This window comes from Carassius auratus, chromosome 49 (assembly GCF_003368295.1).
Source record: "Carassius auratus strain Wakin chromosome 49, ASM336829v1, whole genome shotgun sequence".
Lineage (NCBI taxonomy): Eukaryota > Metazoa > Chordata > Actinopteri > Cypriniformes > Cyprinidae > Carassius > Carassius auratus.
Genome location: NC_039291.1, coordinates 15409608 through 15423346, shown reverse-complemented (window position 1 = coordinate 15423346; position 13739 = coordinate 15409608). Strand labels below are relative to the sequence as shown.

The window sequence follows — 13739 nt, the reverse complement described above, 5'->3', positions numbered from 1 at the left end:
GACGTAGAATCGCGTTTCATTTAGCTACTACATACAGAAGCGCGACTGAGAGTCTCTTCATGAGCATTTTACCATTTGATTTGAGTAAAACAAGCTTTATATCACATACACAGAACTGTAAATGTATTTGTGGCTATTTTTCAGTACTATTTTTCAGTAGAATGTGCACAGCCTACTATAGTTTAAATATTCAAATGTAATTTAACTGTTAAAAACAAGTTGAGGAAAGTTAAAATGGAAAAAAAAAGCAATACAGAACAATTAAAATTGCAAAAATTGTCATAGGGCCCTTACTATCCCTCAGCCCCCTAGTTTGGGAACCATTGCTTTATTATTTTAAATTTTAAAAGTGGAAATCAGTTTACTAAACAATGTCAAAATGCACCTACATTTGAGTTGAATAAAAAAATATATTTCCTTATATATTTCATCATTGAGGACTTAAATCTTAAGGTCTAAAAATCTTGTCTCATCTCGTCTCTTGGGATAAGTGTCTCATCACACCCCTATTACTAACATTATTTAGCATGCTGCTAGCATGATTAAACATGTTGCTAGCATTTCGTTAACATCATTTGGCATGTTACTAATTTGTTTTAGCATATTGCTAGCATGATTAGCACACTGATAGCAAGTTTTAGCATGAGTAACACCTTGATAGCATGTTTCTAGCATGATTCACATGTTGCTAACATGTTTTGTATGTTGCTACATGATTTAACATGTCCTAAGATAGACATTAAGCTTTACAATTGATATAGACAGCTTAAATTCTCTATGATTCTTATTGTACAAAAGTTTTGACCCCCTCAATGAAAGTCTATGGGAATTTTGGTAGTTTTGATCATCTGTTTAAAGGGGTCATACGATGTTGCTAAAATGGACATTATTTGGTGTATTTGGTGTAATGCGAAGTGTTTTTACGGTTTAAGAAGAAATTTTTTTTTTTCACATAATGTATGTTATTGTTTCTCCTCTATGCCACGCCTTTCTGAAACACATCGATTTTTACAAAGCTCATCGTTCTGAAAAGCGAGGTGTGCTCTGATTGGCCAGCTATCCAGTGCGTTGTGATTGGCTGAATACCCCAAGCATGTGACAGAAATGTTATGCCCCTTACCATACTGTGATGTGTTTCCCAGAGCGATGAGACAAAACTAGTAAAACTCATTACAAACTAGGCATTTGTTGCATCAAGTGGGGGAAAAAAAATTCTGATTACTGACCTATACTCTCTTTTGGAATCGTCAGTGGCAAATTCTTTAAATATTTAAATGTATTTACTGTCAGTCAGAAGCAAAAGACTGTGCTGGCAAAGTTGGAAATGCCCTAGTTTATAGAAACAGCCTTTGTGCACAGAAGCATTGTAGGCTACTCTCACAGGAAACAGTCCTCATCCTCCATAAAATGTGCTGCACACATCTGAATATTTGGGTTGGACTGTTCTAGAACAGTGTTGTAAATACAACTGAACCACTGATTTCTAGTAGTGTCCTCTTTTGGAAGGACAAACAAAGTAGTTTTGCTTTGACAACGAAACACACCGCCTCCACATTGCATTGCAGCAGCGGCAAAAATAAAGAATTAAAGTCACGCCTTCTTTCTTTGGCTGAACATTTGGGCGGAGTTATGCAAATCTTCCCACACAGTGATGTAGAGATGTGGGGGCGTGTTAGAACGAGTCGTTTTAGGAGGGTGTGGTTAACTCTTAACTTTTATGAAGAATATCTCTTTGGGTTTGAGACTTTAGTCTTCTTTGTGCACCAAGATCTTGTAACCCTCAAAAAGAGGGTTTGATATGACCCCTTTTAACAAAAAACTGTAAGTCCGGTCAGCTAGAAAAGATATAGCAACCCCAGTCTGACCAGTCTGATGGTCTGACCCGAGTTTGGTGGTTGTAGTTTGAAAACTCTAGAAGGAGATTCAGTCCAAATTAGAAGAAGAAGAAGAAGAAGAAGAAGAAGAAGGAGAAGGAGAAGAAGAAGAAGAAGAAGAAGCAGCCGCAGCTTAAATACTAAATCAGCTTTCTCAAGCCAACCTAATTACATCCTAATTATTTGTAGAGAAAATAACAGTGAGCCCAAGCCCGGAGCAGTGCATGCTGGGAGGGACGCATCCAAAGATGGTTTGGGTTTCTTCTCTCCAAGAGCAACATGCGGCACAGTGGAGCGATTCAGGCTTCATGTAGCGTCGCTCATAATGAAGCGCCTGTTTCAATCTCCCTTGTGTTTTAATGGTCAGGTTTAATTGCAGATTCAAGAAAAACAGATCTGATTTATGCTGTGAAAGTGCAATTTAAATAGAAAACACACAAAGGATTATTTTGACATGAGCTCGCACATTTTACGACTCGTTGGCCAAATTAGTGACAAATTACCCGAGGAAGTTATGTGGGAAGCGTGGTATATCAGAGAACGCCTCATGAGCATTAATCTATATTGGTAAATATGGGAAAGATCAGACATTGAGAAGATGTAAACCATTGTTGCAAATGTAATTTATGAGTGTTTCTTAGAAATCAAACGCTAGACTAAACAAAACCTTGTTTGGGTTGGGAAACCTGCATGCAAACTCGTAATTTAAAATTGAAGGAAACTGATAAAGTTAAGACAATGCTCCACGGAGTTTAGTGGAAGAAATGAAATGTTGATATGATAAAGCAAACAAAGTTTGAGTGCACATGAATCTGATTAGAGCTCTGAAATATCTATTTCCCTTTCCTTACGCTCAGAGCCAACATGAGCCTTCAAAGTAGCATGCTCTACATACCGCTCTGGATTAAACACACATTGCTCATATTCATTATGTTCCAACATTTTATTTTATTAGTATACTCTATGGGAGCCCAGTTGAAGATGTTCTTTTGAAGGGTCCCAGGATTTAAAAATCTGGAGCTCTGAAGCAAATGTGAGTAAAAACCTGCAGTGACAAAACAATAGGGTGTTGTAGATGGGTGCCAAGGCACTGCTATGCAGTTTTAGCATGTTCTTATGTGGTTGCATCAGTTGCATTGTGAAAGCAATTGCCTCCACACATTTGTGCGACTCGATTGCAGTCGTTGCAGCTGCCGTATGAGGTATTATTTTGTAACCCAGCTCTGGGCACATCATCACAGCACATATGGTTTGTGCTAGACTTCCTCTACAGTCAGGTAAATTAGAGCTGTCTGTCACTAACATCGCTCAGATCACGACTAACATGCGTGTTGTAACCGCTTCCAGCTGTCGTGAGCAGACTCGGCGTTCAGAAGCTCTTCTCCAAAGCGTTTCGGATGATCTGGCCTCTGCCAGCTGGACCAATGAAATGTAAATGCTTTCATTTGAGTTCTGAAGCACTAATGCAGTAATGGCATAACAAGCTGTTATTAAATCAGGCCAAGTATCCACCAGTCTGCTAGGTAACCACACATGAGCATGTGCACATGTATATGTGAGTGTTTCTTTAACTATCAGCTATGCAATCACTTAATATACTAAACAACCTTAAAACACACTAGCTTTGAAGTTAAATTACTGTAAATCAAAGCACTGCTAACAATACTGCTGAACAGTGGGAAAAGAAAAGAATCAAATTTTGTTGCTTTTCTTTTCCGTACCCAGCGTAGACACAGTTGTTCACTATTTGTTCATCACTTACATTATACTATATTTTAAATGCAATGACTGGAATTTCACTTTACTAATATTCATCGCTTAAGACAGAACGTTTGAGTCATAAAGTAAAACAATAAAAGGCTTTTGAAAACTAGCACGCCAACAGAACAGTTTTCCAAGTTTAATGTGAACTTTACATAATGAAAAGAAAGCGTAAATCTGTTCGTTTGAATAAACCTGGGAAATGAAAGTGCTGATAGTTGAAGAAACTCTGGTTTGTGTGAGGGATGTTAGGCTAGCGCTCTTGTCTTTTGCACAGAGTCTGCGCGCTTGCTGATGTCATTGTTTCTTCTTTCTGGAGCGCAGTCGCTGCTGTCTGATTAGCATTCGTCAGTGTTTTAACCCGAGGCACCATCGAGGGCGACAGCGACCGAAACGGCCCACAGACACCGGACACTCACAAAGAAGACTAATAAACTTGATAAGAAAAGATGAAACAGAAAAGTATAAACGATGCCACCCACATCATCCTAATGTCTAAACCAATCACACAGTCCATGCGTCTGCACACAGAACACACTGCGTCTAGGGGAAATTCATTCATTTGGGAAATCATTTTGGCTTTGAACTTTACAGTTAATGTAATTTAAAAGTCCACTTAAAGAGAGACACTTTTATGAATTATTACAGCTGAGTAGAGTTTAGGAAATTACTATTTTCATTCATCTTTTATCATGTTTAAAGAAGTACACTTTGATGTGTTCTCTTTAATATACTAAAGCACATGATTATGACTTTAACTGTAGTGTGTTATTCAATATTACGTGATCTTAACCTGACATACGTATATTATTATTAGTTAATATAATTTAAATGTACTAAATTGCAACTTCACAAATATATTTAAGTACTGTACATGGCACACTTTTATTGTATAATTTCAATTATAGAAATGACATTAAACTATATTTGGTTTACCATACATGCTTTTCGGTACTTTAACCATATTTCAAAGACAATAGATATATATTATGAAAAGGATGTGTAAAAACGTCCTACTTAAGTGGGTCAAAGTTTTTTTCATTTAATATAAATTTAAACTATAATATATTTTTATTGAATTGAAAATATAATGCAATTTAGTGTCCAAAAACATTATATTGAATTTGCACTTAAGTATGTTCTTTTCATAATAAGTCGTCTTTTTAAAAGTATGTTAAAGTGTACTTGTTTTCACAAGGGGGGCTCTAAACTATCAATCTAGAAGATAAACTGAATCATTAAAGGACATATTTTAACAAATAGTGTGGTTGGAAGACAAAACCAAGAGATTTTTTTTTTTCTATGAAAAATATTAGCCAATATCTTTCATTGTCCTGTCATATAATAAGTGAGGGGGAACAGATGGACCCGCCCTGATCATGTTTTATCATCATTATTTTCAAATACATTATTTTGTTATTCTATATTAAATCTCTTGATGGGTCACCCAGGTCCAAAGCCTCCGAACGAAACCCCACGTGCTCTTCAAAGTGAACAATGTGTGTGGTGTTGCCAACACTGACACGGACGAGTCCAGCGCTGATCTGAAGAAAGAGAGAATACAATCTCTTACCTCTCAAAGCCCAGCTGTCGTATTGATCTCTCCCACGATGAACCTGCAGAAACACAGCACAAGGAGGTGTTCAGGACAGCGGGAGATGAGGTTTCTGTGACTAAAGCGAAGGAAGGTCATCGAAAGCTTGCAGGTTTGAACCATGAAACTGTGAACCATTGGCTGTTTACTGGATTGTGAAGTCTCTAAATGGCAGGTTGATGGAAGAAATAATCGTTTATATGATCTTATACAGTTGGTTTATTCTGAAACATTATGAAGGCATTTTGTTTTCATTGGATTAATTATTCTTATTAGTTTTCATATGAATTCAAAATATCTGGGTATATTCTTAAATATACAATATGAACATATTGGTAATAACTCAAATGTAAAGCTATTTATGTATGCACAGCTTTAGAAATGTAAACATCTTTAGGAAACATAATATTCATATATATATAAGCATTTATCTGAAATATATATATATAATTTTTTATCACTTTTATTCAGCAAGGACACATTAAATTGATCAAAAGTGACAGTAAAAACATTTGTAATGTGACAAAATAATTATATTTCAGATAAATGCTGTTCTTCTGAACTTTCTGTTCATCTGTGAATCCTGAAAAATAAAACGCATCACAGTTTCCACAGAAATATCGAGCAGCACAACTGTGTTCAACATTGATAATAATCTTCATGTTTCTTGAGCAGTAAATCATCATATTATTCTGATTTCTGAAGATCATGTGACACTGAAGACTGGAGGAATGATGCTGAAAATACAGCGGAGCATCACAGAAATACATTACACTTTAACACAGATTCACACAGAAAACAGAGGATTTTACATTGTAAACATATTTCACTGCTTTTCTGTATTTGATTAAATAAATGCAGCCTTGATGAACAGAAGAGGTGTCTTTCAAAACCCCAAACTTCTAAAGCTAATGTAGATGCAAGATGTAACAAGTAATATATATATATTTTTATATAAAAAAATGTTTTAGGTGTACTGTAACACACAAGTCACTCGAGATAAAAGCAAATAACTTCTTCTTAACAGAAAGCATGTGAAACAGCATTGTTTTGGTGTTATTCTGCAGCCGTCCACTTCATCAGAATGAGGAAAAGACAAATGTGTGAATGTGCTTCAGACGCCTCACTCGCATCAGTCCAGAGACCCAAACCACACACAGATATCACCAGATCCTGCTCTTTCACAAGCCCTGGTGCACAACACTCACCAAAACATCTGGCAGCGTTTTATTGTGGTCAAACCAAACATCACGTGATTCCCAGCACACTGAATCTCTTCAGTAAGGCGTCTGTTTACAGGGACACTTCCAGCTATTCAACAGAAATACAGCCCATCCTCCAAGACCTGACTAACTATTAATAATGTAATTAAGATGTGGATCGCTTCACCACTGAATCACATTGGCAAACTGGAAAATGAGCAAACAACAACAACAACTAAAAGATTAAAAACCACTCTTTAGATTTCTGACATCATCATCCAAATGTGTTCAGTTTCATATGAAATAGTTCACCCGAATACAAAAATGATCTGAAAATGCGTTCATCCTCAGGTCATCAGAGATGTGGATGAGTTTCAGGTTTGTAGAAATGTAGCACTGCATCAGTGTTTCATCAATGGATGCACTGCAGTGAATGGGTGCCGTCAGAATGAGAGTCAAACAGCTGATAAAATAGATACTGTAGATAATACTAGTATTTAAGCAGGCCATCACTTTCTTTTCTCTGGAGAGTATCCACATACTTTTATTAAGCCCAATAAGTTTTAGGGTTTTTTCTTATAGAGGCGTTCACAAATATGTCTAGAGTCTATCTAAGCTCAGAGAAATGCTCTTTTTGGAAAAGCTCTATCGAGTCAAACTGAGTTGTGATGTCGAGAGCGATCAGAGAATGCAGATCTCGGCGTGTCGAGTGATCACAGCTCGTAAAACACTGCAAGATTTCCCGTCTGGAGTCAGGAGGAGATCTCCAGGCCTTCGTGATGACGCTCAGGAAAGCGTTCAGGAAGAGGAAGGAGGGAAGGAGGGAGGTCTTCTAAACACAGCCTGCTCGATTGAAAGCCTGATGATTTCATTAGGTTTCTTCTGTGGGGAGACTGAAAACACACGGAGATCACGCTCGATCGTTTCAGACCGTCTGTATCTTCAGTCTGGAGTCCACACCGAGCTTATTTCCACCAAAGAGAAAAAATTCATCTGTGACATAAAGCTTAAAATAAGAAGTTCACAAAGTGAGATGTAAAAGTCACAGAGCTGACATATTAATCTGCTTTGAGACATATAAAGTTACAATTATGAGAAACATCTATGCAATTACAAATAAATAAATAAGTTGCCATTAGAAGAAATACAATTATTTCTACTGTACTATTTTATTTTAAGGCAGAAACAAACCTTTATATGAAAGATTACAAGACTAACTCTCAAAATACACAACAATCATTTATACACTGTAAAAAAAAAAAAAATATATATATATATATTGTTTTTTTTTTTTTAAGTTGCAAGTAAAAGATGATTGTATTATATCTAACAAGAAGTTACTATTTATTATTATTCTTTTTAATTTCGTAATTATTTGTGAAATTTACTTGCAATTTCTGAGTGAAAATGATTTCAAAGTAAATACTGCATTGCTTTTTATGTCTTCTTTAAATAAAAAAATAAAATAAAAAAAAATAATAAATAAAAAATCCAAGAAAAAATATAAATAAAAATATAAAATATATAAAAAAAAGTTTAATTTTATTTTTTATTATTGATCACTTTTTATCAATTGAATGTGTCCTTGCTGAATAAGAGTATTAATTTCTTTAACAAAGCCCAACGTTTGAGTGGATTTCTTTCGATGACTCTCACAAACTGAACATGGTGTCGGTGACCTTGAGGAAACACAGCATCACATCTAGCCTTTGTTAGAAGTGGAGTATTTTTAGGAACGCGTCCTGAGGAAGCCGATCTTTATCTGCTACAGAAATATTAAGAGCACCAGAACGGAGCGGGCGTTTGTTCTCACTGCTGGCAGCCGTGCAGTATACGCTGACAGATGAAAAGCCTGGCCGTGCTGGAGCTCATACAAACAGGAACAATGCCTTATTAATTCACTCAGCGGGAGGTGGAAATAAAGCCATGCGTGATCGCTGCGATTGTGTAACTGCATGCATGTCAGTCAGGGGAATTAGAGGAGTGTTTGAAGCATCAGTTAACTGATCAGAAACAAATAATGTGTGTGTGAGAGAGGAGCTGAAACATTTAACACATTAGCATCTCTCACACCGCAGGAGTTTGACTCTATAAACCAGAGCAGCCATCGATCGCTTGTTTCTCTGTTCCTCACGCCTTTTTACTGCCTCAGATTTATTAGGAGAGAGATGTCATTCTTGGCACGGGCCGGGTTTACCGCATCGCACAGAAACGAGACGCTAGAGCGGCTGATAAACCCAAGAATGATCGCTCTACTGTGTGTCTGTGTCTGTCAAACACTTACAGACTAGTCCTAAAACACACCTCACAATTATTTCTTTTTGAACAAATTGACAAATGTTTGGGAATCAGGGTTCTTCCACCAAATATTGATTTCTTAACTCTTCTGAAGTGAAAACATTGGTATTGTGTTGTCTAAAGATGAATGTAAACGTCTTTTTAGTTATTTTAAACCAAGTGTCATTTCACGCTCTTAATGACAACATCTTTATTTAAAAATGGGATGAAACGTCACCAGTTGTTTACTCAAACTTATAACTATAAATCATGAATCCAGAGAAACTGAGAATTTTTTGAGTGGTCTCTTAACTTTTTCCAGAGCTGTATGAATATTATATAACAATATATTATAATTATATATATTCACGTTATATTATATTATATTGACAAAACAGTGGCAGATGTAATCCAGCCATTAAAATCAGTTTCGGGAACATCTGAGTAAACATAACTGCAAAAATGCTTTGTAAATGACACTTTGTGTGGTATTTCATCATCAATGCAATTAAATGTGTGATTTACAAACACCCCGACTAGTTTTTGGCCACTTCTTCCAGAAATGCATGCACAACTGTATCTACAGCTAGAGTTCACCTGCTTTCCAGCATTTTGAGAGTTTCCTACGGATTACAGATGAATCTTAGGAATCGTAAGAAAGAGTAATGCAAACTTTTTATTTTTCGGTTGTTTTTGTTTTTCCAGAAAGCTGACATTTTTCTCACAGTTAGAAGTTTATATTTCACAGCTCTTAAGAATAGCAACGATAAAAGTCTGAATTCTGAGATTATTGATAGATTGATTTTCATTTCTATGTTGTGGCCGAAAATAAACAGAATTTTGAGATTTAAACTTAGAATTGCAAGAAAAAAATCAGATTTTTATTTATTTATTTATTTGCAATTCTAAGTTTTTATATCTCACAATTCTGACTTAAGATTGTGAGAAAAAAGACAAAAGTCGCAATTCAGTTTTATTTATTTTGTAGTGAAAAAAAAAAAACGGAATTGTGAAATGTAAACGTAAAAATTTAATATATATATATATATATATATATAAAAAATAAATTGTAAGATGTAAACTTAGAATTTTTGGGGAAAAAAAACTGAATTGCAAGACATAAATTCACAATTAAGTCAGAACTAGGACATACTGTATAAACAAGAGTTTATAACTCACAATTCTATGATAAAAAGCCAAAAATTCAAGATATAATATCATACTTGTGAGATAAAAGCAGAACTGGTCTCTGAAATACAACAGATACGGCCTGGTTTGTTTATTATAATGCCAATAATGACCAAGCACCACATTAGAAGCCGTCATGCAGAGATTCAGAAGAAACGTTTGAATACGAATGTTTGACTAGTAGCTGGTTCTCATTACAGGGTTGTTATGAAATATTACTGTAATGTTTTTCTCATGTGCAGTTTGCTATAACTCTTGCCACAAAACTTAGAGAAAAAAAGATTAAACTAATGGCATATTCTGTCGCTTCTTCTAAAACTATAGGAATACATCTTTAGATAAAAGCATTTGTTAAATGAATATCTATGTGAATAATTTAAGAAGTAACATGTTGTAATGTGAGTAGAGTAGTTTACCACACGGTGCTTAAAATATCAGATTAAAGTAATGAAAATAAAATCTTAAATATAAATGAGGTCTTTCATTCCTGGACTGCTGCTTATCAGTGTTATTTTAGTATAATTGGGATATTAGTTTTTTATAAAGATTTTGAAACAGTTTTTATTTTAATATTTTATGGTTTAATTTAAAAAAAATCTTTGTAATTTTGTTGAGTGTTTTTGTCATTTTTTATGTACATGTCTGTATTTTTTTTTTTTTTTTGAAGTTTTAGTACATCTTTTTTTAATATAATTGAATTACTAAACTGTTTATTAATTATTTATTTGAGCTTTTATTTTCATTTTAGTTTACTGTAATAACTCTGTTGCCAATGTAATGCTACTAAGCACCAAATCACACTGAAATTGTTATAAAATTCAGTGTTATCATTTTTAATTGATCAATAGCTCAAAAATCATTTAGTTTGCATATGTGACTGAATAAAAATGATCAAAATAAAATTATTGCAAGTTGATAAGAAATTCTCAAGCATTAATCACTGACACAATCAGAAATGATTTCCCACAGACATCAAAGTTTACAAAAATAATAAAACAAAATTAGCTTCTATACTGGAGATTGAACTTATCTATGAAACTAAAGTCAGAACAAACACATTATTAATATATCGCTGCTTTACAAGCATTTTATCTGACCCTACATCATGATAAATAGATAAAAAAGATAAGGGATAGGTTTATTTGTTGTTGTTGTTTTATTTATCAAGATGCATTTATTTGTTACAGTGACAGTAAAGAAATGTAGAATGTTACAGAAGATTTCAAATAAACTCTGTTCTTTTCTACTTTCTCTTTTGCCACATAGGATTAAATAAAGAAATAAAAACTGCAACTTTTCAGTTCTGTGAAACACACGCGCGCACACACACACACACACACACACACACACACACACACACACAAAGAACTGTGAGTCATAAACATAATTGTGAGATATAAACTTGCAATTGCATGAAAAGGGTTACTATAGTTAACTAAACTAAAACCATAGAAAGCTTTAAATAGAATTGTGAGATCAAAAGTAGCAATTAACTTTTTTATTTTATTTTTTATTATTGCGTGGCAGAAATCAGCTTCCATAGAAAGCACTTACTAAATTGTAATAATATATCAAAATATGACCGTTTTGACTATATTATTGATCAAATAAATGCAGACTCAGTGAGCAGACGAGACTAAAAATCTTCACCAACCTCAAAACTTACATAAAAATGTCAGAAGTGGAAAGTAAAGAAGGACATTTACTGTAATTGAGTAGCTTTTTTGTGTACTTCTATCAATATCACACAAAGAATGCCATCTTTTCCTCCTAAAATCATCATGATTACGTATAGATGTTTTCTTTTCTTTTTTTTTTTTTTACAAAAGTTCAGTAAACAAGTGAATTAAGAGACTTGTGTTTTAGACACCATATTGTCTGTTTTTGCTCTATTTCTACAAAAAAAAAAACTCCAAATACAGCTCTGTCTCTCTGATTAATAATTCATTTCTTAATTTAAAATGAGTATCCAACATTTTATGTCTTGTATATCAAAACATTATTAATGGTAGAATATTTTTGTACTCTTTCCACCTCTGAAAAATATATTAAGGTTGAACACAAACCTTTCAATGACCAATGTAGGAAAAAAGCGAAATATATTTAACTTAAAAATGAAAGTTGTGATTTCTGGCACCGGATGTGATTGTTTTCAGACAGGTTTCTCCCCTGTCGTCCATTGGCTGGAGAGAGAGCCCTTGCTATCATGATTATATGCTTGCACAGACCCAGATCTCTCCAGATCTCCTGTTTCAGAGCTCTTCTCTCATGTCTGGCTCCTTCTCTCTTCATAATAAGTTTATCTCCATCTTGAAGGCAGATGTTGTGGCTTTTTGGCTTGGAGTGAGCGGCTCTGGTTGTGTGCAGTTAGAGTCTGGGGTTCTGCATGAGCGTCAGTGTTGGGGAAACATGATCCAGGCATGCGTTTGACCTCACGTCCAGCTCAGCAGCTTCAAAACAGACTCAAGCAATCGCACGTACCTTCCTGAGCCAACTCTGTGATTTATACAAATCAGACTAGACCTGAGAATGTGTGTATCCTCACACAAACCTTCAACCGTGTGTACACACATTTCTACTGGTTTCAGATTTTAGCGGCTCAAGTGAATAATGGATTTTGTGAGCAAAGAACATTTTAGTCCTCAAAACTGGCAGCTAGAGGTATTATAATTAACTAAAACGAAAAAAAAAAAATATATATATATATATATATAATTTTTTTTATTACAGTTATTTATTTTTACTAGCTTTTTAAAAAAAAAATTTTTTTTCAAATAAATACTGTTCATTTCAACTTTCTATTTTGCCATTGGATAAAAATAAATAAAAAATGTAATTTAAACTTTTAATCACATTTATTGAGTTCACATCTTTTAATTCTGAGGAGGGAAACATGAATTCTGAGTCATAAACACATAATTATGAGAGATAACTAAATTGAAAGCATATAAAAACTATAAATAAAAACTAAAAGACAGAAATAAACAATAAAGAAACATAACATTTTATCTTTCAGCTATTATTGCTAATGCAACATTTTTTTATTACTATTATATAACTCATAGAATTTATAATCTTATTAACTTGATACTAAAATAACTAAAACTAAAATGTATAAAAATATTTGGAAATATATATAAAAAAGGGATAATAATGACAAAAATAAAACTATGTGTAAAAATGTAGAAAAATAAATAAAAATAAATTCAGAGCATTGGTCTGAACAGAGAAATCGTACACGAAACTCTCACCAAATTTTCCCGCCAAACACTCGTGTAAGGTTGTGTTTATTGTAGCTTCCTATACAGCTGGAACGTCATTTGACAACTTTCTTCTCTAAGTTCAGCTTAGCTCAATCATTTAGTTTGAATTTCGTGCATCAGCTAATAAAACCGGTTTCCTCCTCCGTCTGACCTCTATTAGTTTGAGAATCTGTGGTGGAGCGTTAGATGGGGTTGGTACTCACAGTTGAAGTCGGGCTGGATGTTGTCTCCTGCTAACAGACTGTTGATTGTGATTTGGTAGATGATGTGCAGCAGCAGGAACGTCACACTGGTGAAGCACAGGGATTTCAGCAAGCGCCCTGTGTGCCCTGCAGAAACAAAAGAATAAATGCAAACCTTTAATTACATTAGCAAACATTGTGCATATAATCTACGACATATCGGTGCCTAAAATAAAGCCTGAAGTGTTACTTTGGTTTTCACTCGTGCACTAGAGTATGCGCATGTACTGAATGCACCTTGATTTTTCTTGCGCTAATTAGTTGGTCCATTAATTGGCAACACTGGTTGTTTCACTGAAAAAGAAACGTAAAAGACGAAACAACAAAAAATCAACGAA

General features: G+C 34.4%; 1 protein-coding gene across 4 annotated transcripts in view; it reads right to left on the bottom strand.

Moving 5' to 3' along the window:
• LOC113066341 (piezo-type mechanosensitive ion channel component 2-like) overlaps nucleotides 1–13739 on the bottom strand; it is a 109534-nt gene that overhangs the window by 65736 nt on the left and 30059 nt on the right. For all 4 annotated transcript variants that reach the window (XM_026238244.1, XM_026238245.1, XM_026238246.1 and 1 more), the window contains exons 3-4: nucleotides 13363–13488; nucleotides 5209–5251 (exon numbers count right to left, since the gene is read on the bottom strand). In XM_026238244.1, the coding sequence (XP_026094029.1) occupies nucleotides 5209–5251; nucleotides 13363–13488 (169 nt within the window). The remainder of the gene's footprint in view (nucleotides 1–5208; nucleotides 5252–13362; nucleotides 13489–13739) is intronic.